The following is an 8,305-nucleotide window of genomic DNA, read 5'->3' on the forward strand; positions in this document are numbered from 1 at the left end:
CCATAAAATGTTTTTTTAACTTTAAACCTGAGAGTACATTTTTTAAAGATATAAAAGACCAGTATTTTCAAGAACACTTGTTCTTCAAAAAAATTAAAGAACTTTTAGTTGATTCAAAAATTGAACAAACTTCTGACTTTTTATCTGTGAAAGATTTTGAGTCCTCCTTTTTTCCCTTTGCTTCATCAAAATAATACTTTCTCACAATTCTGAGAAGTCATATCAAGGATGTGTTGATAACTGCAATGTGGTCTTTCATAAGTAACAATCAGAGTAAGTGTTCTGATAATTTTAATTCAAAGGATATATCCCTGATATTGCTTGTGAAACAATTTTTAACTGCCTGGGAGATTAAAATATAAATGCCTATATTAATTTTTCTGTAAACTCAGTAATGGTTTGAGATTAAAAATATACAAGGTACTATAGAATATAAATTAGGAAAGAATTATTTTGATTCAAACACATAAGTGTTTGAACACAGGATTAGGTATTCCATATTCAAAAATTATATGTAAATTAAACTTTAGGCATCCAAGTTTTCAGAAGATGGAAAATTTTTTCATCCCTGTTACAGAAATGCAATGTATCTACACATTTTTTTTTGTTTTCACTTATAGAGGAGCAACTTTCAAGACAGATCTGAAACATGATGCGTGAAGAATAATTTTTAAATGGGACATGCTCATTATCTCTTTTCTATGCTCATTGCTTCCATTAATTTTTGATTAAAACAAACAGTGTAGGAAGAAGTGATTTTAATAGTCATTACTTAGACCATGGAAGTGCTGTTGGTCAGGAGCTTTGTTGAGTTCAGTGGAGTATCCAAGGCAATGTTCATTTTCTTTTTTCTTCCAATTTTCTTGACTGAGGATTACAGAGCTCCTCCTATTGTCTCTAATACAACTTATGTCTTAGCCTGGAATGGCCCAAATGATGTATGTTTCTATAAATATAAGATTTCTGTGGATGTGAGCATCTTTTCATTAATAGGAAACCCCAGATTCGGTGTCACAGGTCAAAATGTTACCTTACTTTACGTTGATAACATTGGTGAGTTTCCCTACCTAAACTTAGTAACAAAAGAGGAAAAATACGGAGTAATTCCTCAGTCGGGAGATCTAAATGCACACTTGCAGAAGGCCGAGAGTGATATTATCCGTCACTTCCCAGAAGATAGGTTGGGCTTGGCTGTGATAGACTTAGAAGAGTGGAAACCTATCTGGATAAGGAACAGGGGTGATAGAATGGCTTACCGGAAGAAATCAATTGACTTGGTTAAGAAGGTTCACCCAACCTTTACTGAGGCGGATGCCGAGATTGTAGCCAAAAAAAAATTTGAATACGCAGCAAAGAATTATATGCTGAAGACTTTGCAGTTAGCTCAGAGACTTCGACCAAAAAATTATTGGGGTTATCACAATTTCCCTGATTGTTACAACTATTATTATCGTGACGATCCCTACAGTGGAAGTTGCCCTGAAATTGAGAAGAAAAGAAATAATGAGCTCGACTGGTTATGGAATGAAACCACTGCCCTTTACCCATCCATTTATTTGAGTTCAATTTTAAGGGATAGTCAAAAGGCTGCACTCTATTCCCGAAATCGCATTAACGAAGCCCTACGGATTTCTAAAGTACGCAACAGAGATAATCCACTTCCGGTTTTTGTATACATGCGTTCAGTTTATATGGATAATAGCACACTATTTCTTTCTGAGGTAAGTAAATCAGGTAAAGTAACTACAAGAAATTTTTCACAATGCTATTTAGTGGAATTGGACTGCATATTTGAAGGGAGTAAACTATATCGTATTTATTTATTTATTTATTTATTTATTTATTTATTTACGCATCATCCTACTGTACCAAGGACTTGCTTCTCTCTCTGTATTCGGGATCACTCCAGAGATGACTGAGGGACCAGATGGGGTGCCAGGGACCAAATCCAGTTCTGCCATTTGCAAGGCAGGAGCTCTGTGCTTTTTAGTGTCTGTCCAGCCTTAGAATTTATCTGCTTTTGTTTCTATTTTTAAGACAGTGTTCAGGGCACATTTCTGGCTCTGCAGTCAGGGATCACTTCTGATAGGTCTTGGGGACGGCATGAGATGGAGTGCTGTAAACCTGGGTAGCCTGGCTGCAAGGTTAGTGCCCTACCCAACCTGTGATCCCTCGGCTCCTAAAATTCATTTCAATAGCTTTTAGGAACAAGCCTACATAATTATTTTTCAGAACAAGTATAAAATAAGGCTCTGACTAGTTTATAATTTAATCATGTCTGCTGTCCACGGAAACACATAGTTTAGAGAATGTAGTAATTCGGTTTATTTAACTTGGAAGTGCTTACTTTCCTGACAATAGAAGACATTAACATAATGACATGTATTTTGGATATAGGAGAACCTTGAATGTGTAAAATGGTAATAAGTGATAAGAAGACAGTTAAATTATTGTTGGCTTGGCATACTTAGTTATGGTATTCCTTTTCTATGAATGACAATTTCATATGACTTCTGTTAATTCTTTCTATCTCATTTGCCAGACTGACCTTGTGCATACAATTGGTGAAACTCTGGCTCTTGGGGCCTCAGGAATTGTTATATGGGGAAGCTACGCGATAGCCCAAACTGAGGTAAGTTGAATTCATAGTAAATAGAGTGAAGGACTTTGTTTTTTAAGGTACTGAGATTGCAATGTTGAATAATGAAATAAGTGTTATGCCTTGGCACATAGTGATAGATGTTCAGTGAAAATAATTGAATCAATCATCCTAGCTTTTGTACACTTATTTAATAAGGGAGAAATCTATTACTTTTTAGTCAGCAAAAAGATCAGTCATAAACTTTGTTAATAAGATTAAAGGAGAATAAAAACAAAAAGTGAAATTGGTTGAAATTCTCTAGACTGTTTTGATGAATCAAAAGTGAAATTATACAAAAAAAGTGAAATTATAATCTCAAATTTATGACATAGTACAGGATTATTTATCTGCTACCTTGCATAGTAATAGGAATACTCTTAAAAGAATTATTACTATTTACTATGTATTGGCTAATTTTTCTACTGAATAGCAATAACGTATTGTAGAGATAAGCAAAAAATGACCTTGGTCAAATCTATCTGACTTTATTTGTTTTTCTACTACTAGACTAGTAATGCATTAGATTTTTAAAAACATTAAAACTTCAAAGTAATAGTATCTTATAAAATGTTTTATATTGTAAATTAAAATTTAATATGTTATTGCACTGTAGCACTCTCATCCATCGATTTGTTAGAGTGGGCACCATTAATGTCTCCATTGTGAGACTTGTTGTTACTGTTTTTGGCATTATCAATTAAGTCATGGGTAGCTTGCCAGTGTGGGTGGGGTATTCTCAGTAGTTTGCCAGGCTTTCAAGAAGGAATGAGGAGTCAAGCCTGGGTCAACCGAGTGCAAGGCAAATGCTCTACCTGCTGTTCTATCACTGAAATCCATATCTGTTATTAGTTTTTAAAAATATATTTTTGGGACAATATAAACATGCTCATTGGTTTTGATATCTATGACTGTATATGTTAATAATTCGTGCCTAAGTAGTAAAAGTCAGAATCTATATAATTATACAACCTGAAATATTCACCCTACCATTTTTAATAGGGAAATAATATGAGCACTTGTCTTGTTAAAGAGTAAATATGATTAAATGACAGACAATTTGATTATGGTCCAGAAATGTAACTGAGATCATAACAAAATCCCTTCACAGGTAGACTCATTTTCATGTGGCACACATATAATCGGTTTAGTGGTGATATATGCCACTAAGAGCAATGAAATAGTATAGGTAGGAAAGAGAGGTGTGAGTTAGATATTTCTATATGAGGTAGTCATAGTGGATCAATCTAATGAGGTAAATTTGGACTTAAAATTAATGGAAATTAGGGACCATGTTTCTGGACATGAGTAATGGCTTTGAAATTAGAATGTGCTTTTCAAGAAAGAGGGAAAAGTGTCAATGTGATGGAAGCACAGTGTGGAAGGAATTGTTGGATATCATTGGTTTGTCCTTCTCCCCTTGCCACAAGGAGCTTAGGTATATCAGTCACGCCCATCAAAGTGCTCCCAAGTCACTCCCATTCCTTTGTTTATCTGTAACCATTTCTACCAGTTTATCTGCTCTTCCTCTAATCAAACTCTGTTAATTTGTAAGGTCAGACCTTGCTAGGACAAGTGTACTTGTATTGTAAGTTAATATTGTCTTTTCCTCTCTTATGTCTTTTGAATAGTTTACCTTAAAACAATATCCTTTTTGTATGGACAAAGAAAGACATTTATTAATATGCTTTGGTAACATGGGATTTAATTGGCTTCAAATATTATTCATTCCCGGGCATCTGCTTTCTTGACTTAAGCCTCAGCTGGCCTTACTTCCTAGCACCCTCAAAATCAGGGTCCCAACGGGGGACGGGACGGACCCAGGGCAAGCGGTGAGTTGTGTGCTACCCTGGCATCGAGATGGGCCTGGCAAAAGCGCCTAATGCTTAACTATATGTTAAGAGCTTGGTCATGGGCATGTCATGATCCAAAAGCAACGACGAGACTAGGGCCCTGCTAGGGCTAGGAAAGACTGATCTGGCCTGAGCAATGTAGTCTGAGATCGAGGTGACCCCCAGAGAGCAATTCTATAAGCTTAATGCGTCTCTTGCTATGTCCATACAAAATGATTTATAATATGAATACTTATATGCTAGTTGGACAAAGAAAGGAGAGGCACACCCATGGGATTCCAGCTCTAGGGTGGATGTCCGGCTGAGAGAGATTCTGTCCTAGTGAAAGCATCCCCTAAGGGATAGAACTTTACCCCCTATTGACTGTAACCACACCTATTGTGTAAGCCCTGGCCTGCACATCTGGAGGGGATGTGGGGGATTTAAGGTAGCTGTATGAGGGGGCTGGGGGCGAGTTCCAAGGGAAATGCAGAGAGAGAGAGAGAGAATGAAGTAGGATGGGGGAGGAAGAAGCAGGAGGAGAATCAGAGGAGAATGGAGAGAGGAGATTGAAATAAACTGTGGTGAGACCAACCATCTTGGCTCCGTTCCTTCCTTCGCCTGCCTCGTTATCGCCATTCAAACTCCCTGGTGTGGCGCCCCTTTCTTTTCTTTCTTATTTGTGTTTTTACACACGGAATAGAGTGGTAAAAAAGGTGGTCAGTTCCATATGCCATGGAGAATGCCTAATTATGTCATTGCAAAGGTTTGCTTTCTAGTAACTACAGAGAAATGGCTACTCTATAAGATATAAAGCTACGGTGTGTTCTATTGTCCATCAGAATGATCATGATTTTATCTTATTTATAAAAAGTACTTAAATAACTGTAGTCTCTGAAATTCTTTTAATATGATATCAGTCATTCTTTCTATTTAGAATACTTCTATTTTCTCTGGTTTAATCACCAAATAGAGAATAGAAAAAAAAATAACTTACAGAGAGAGACCTATTTAGATGCTTACAAGAATAGATATTTTATCAAAAACTTTCAAAAGTCAGGATACAAATGAAAAAAAATTGTTGTTTTTTTCACCACATCCGATACTGCACAGGTATTACTGCTGACTCAGCACACAGATATAACTCCTTGTGGGCCTTAGAGTATAATATAGGATTTGCTAATTTGAACCCAGTTTGGCCACGTGCAAAGAAATCATCCAGCACTCTGTACTACTATTTTGGTCAAAGTTAAAAAGTTTTAATTTCAGTAATATTCTAATTTTCCTCAGTGTCTCCCCAAATTTATATGCTCTACTTGCTGTGCTCTATTATTCTATGTGAAAACATTTTAAATTATCCATGCTGCTTCCTTTATTTAAACAGTACTGTGAACTTTATCCTTAATGAAGAATAAAGAACACATTTCACAATTAATATGACATGATAAAAACTTTAATTTTCCACCCTCAATTTTTTTTAATCTTAACTTGTTTTTTCTATCATAATTCTCAGAGCATCTCCAGTCTTATTTATGCAGAGATAGTCCTTTAAGTGTTTTTTGGTTTTGGCCACACCCATTTATACTCAGGGATCACTCCTAGTGGAATTTTAAGGACCATATGGGGTGCCAAGGGGGGAATTGGGTTGACCACATGCAAGGCAAGTGCCTTAATCATGTACTCTCTCTTTGCCCCAGTCCTTCAGTTTTAACATGATTGTTTTCTACCACTGATACTGCCTTACTATAGTCACCCTTGGAATTCATTACATATATATCTCCTACATTTCCCATTTTATTTTTATTTGAATGCTACTTCGTTCATTTAAAATTTACTTTTTATTTTTAATGACCTTTGTCATTAATAGAATCTTGTTTTGTAATGTTTCAGTTGACTCATTGGCAATTTATGAAAGCCAACAATTGTAATAATTGTGAGTTAATGAATTAATGGTTAGAGAATGAAAAAAATAATGTAATTCCATGTTTTTATTTTGTTTTCTTTTGTTTGGCATGAGAAGGGTTCCTGAGTGGTGTTCATGAGGGTTCCAAGTGTTCCTCAGAAGGTTTAGGGGCCTCTCCCTGAGTTTGGTCAACCAGAACAGCAGCTCAATGCTAGTCCTGAGGAGGTAGTGCAGCTTATGTGTGTTGTGTATGTATTTGTGTGTGACAGAGATATTAGAGGTGTCTTAGAACCTTAGGTCACTACAAGAGCGTTCACGAGCATTCACAACCACACAGAGTGGTATTGGTGGCACATGGGACCCTCATGAATATCACTCAGGAACCCTATCCATCCAAAAAATTAAGGATTCTAAAATTGATTTATATTCTAATCAGTGGAATTACGGCTATATCCTCAACAGATAGGCCCAGAACTCTTGCTCACTGGCACAATAACCTTTCCCCAGGCCCATAAATTCATCAAATACTAAGGAAGGCCCAAGTTAAGATAGGGTAAGCCTGATCAATTATTACCTGGCCTGAAATGCATGTGAAATACACTTAGAGATGTTTACAAAATATATTTGAAATGCTATATCTTATAACCATAAAGATTAATTTTCCATATTTTTGGTCTACTTTTGTTTTTCTTGCTTTCATACACTGTCTCTAATGATAAATGAATTCACATGTAAACAAACTTGTTCCTCAATATTCTGAATTTCCAAAAATTTACAGGTTGCTTGCAGAAATCTAAAAACTTTTGAGAGAGAGACACTGAGTCCTTACTTAATCAACGTCACTCTAGCAGCTAAAATGTGTCACCAAGCACTCTGCCAAGATCGAGGATTCTGTACGAGGAAAGACTGGAATTCAAATGACTACCTTCACCTGAACCCGAAGAATTTTGTTATTAAGTTTGCATACTGTGACAAGTTCATAGTATATGGGGAGCCCTCAATTGAAGACCTACAGCAGTTTTCTGACAAATTTGATTGCACCTGTTTTGCCAATGTCACTTGTAAGAAGAATGATGCAGTAGAAAATGTTAATAACATAAGGGTCTGCATTAATGAGGAAATTTGCATATCAGCCTTTGTAGACCCAGGAGGAAGACGTAAAAGTACCACGAAACCCAAAACCACCGCCACAGATATTGCCACAACAGCCATCACCATACCCGCTGCCATAACCACCACCACAACCAAGACCACACCCATCAACACACCCGCTGCCATAACCACCACCACAGCCATCCCCAGATCCCCCATCATTGGCGCCACCACAGCTGCCACCACAGCCATCACCACACCTGCCACCACCACATCCACCACTAAGAGAAAAAGGATTTTCTAGTCAACTAATTGACCTCACAGACTCCTCTTTATCACATAGACTCTAGTTTTTCTAAAAATCCTATCAAACATACCCATTGATGTCAGAAGAGCCATCCTCAATAACAACCAAGGAAAAGCTGTCCGAGTATATGCACACTGTATCATTGATATCCTTTACAGTATAATATTTTGCTTACTCAGATTAAATTTTTGTAGTCCCAGTTAACTTTATATCACTTTGATATTTGAAATGTGAATAAAGAGTGCCCCTAATAACAGTTTACTCTTTTTGGAGGGGGGGATTGGCCATATCTGGTGATGCTCAGAGATCACTCCTGTCTCTGTGCTCAGGAATTAATTAGACCCATTGTTGTTTGAAGAACCCTATAGGATGCCAGATATAGGACCATAGTTCACCAGATACAAGCCCTATCCGCTTTTCTAATATTCTGGCCACTTTTTTTTTTTATCAAAACGTTTTTCATAAGTAAATTATCCTTTAATTATCATTAACTAATAAACTAAAATGGACTAGGATATTATTCAAAATAAGGG

At 36.6% G+C, this 8,305-nt stretch overlaps 1 protein-coding gene across 1 annotated transcript; it reads left to right on the forward strand.

Moving 5' to 3' along the window:
* The first annotated feature begins 779 nt into the window (after positions 1 to 779).
* Positions 780 to 7,769, forward strand: LOC129402454 (hyaluronidase PH-20-like). Its single transcript, XM_055129096.1, has 3 exons — positions 780 to 1,721; positions 2,543 to 2,632; positions 7,152 to 7,769. The coding sequence occupies exons 1-3, from the start codon at positions 780 to 782 to the stop codon at positions 7,767 to 7,769; spliced, it is 1,650 nt and encodes a 549-aa protein (XP_054985071.1).
* Positions 7,770 to 8,305: the final 536 nt, after the last annotated feature.

The sequence above is a fragment of the Sorex araneus genome, chromosome 1, assembly GCF_027595985.1.
Source record: "Sorex araneus isolate mSorAra2 chromosome 1, mSorAra2.pri, whole genome shotgun sequence".
Lineage (NCBI taxonomy): Eukaryota > Metazoa > Chordata > Mammalia > Eulipotyphla > Soricidae > Sorex > Sorex araneus.

Coding starts and splice junctions, on each gene's coding strand:
- LOC129402454 (XM_055129096.1), top strand. CDS start 780: ATGGAAGTGCTGTTGGTCAGGAGCTTTGTTGAGTTCAGTGGAGTATCC. Junction 1,722..2,542: donor GCACACTATTTCTTTCTGAG/GTAAGTAAATCA, acceptor CTCATTTGCCAG/ACTGACCTTGTGCATACAAT. Junction 2,633..7,151: donor ACGCGATAGCCCAAACTGAG/GTAAGTTGAATT, acceptor AAAAATTTACAG/GTTGCTTGCAGAAATCTAAA.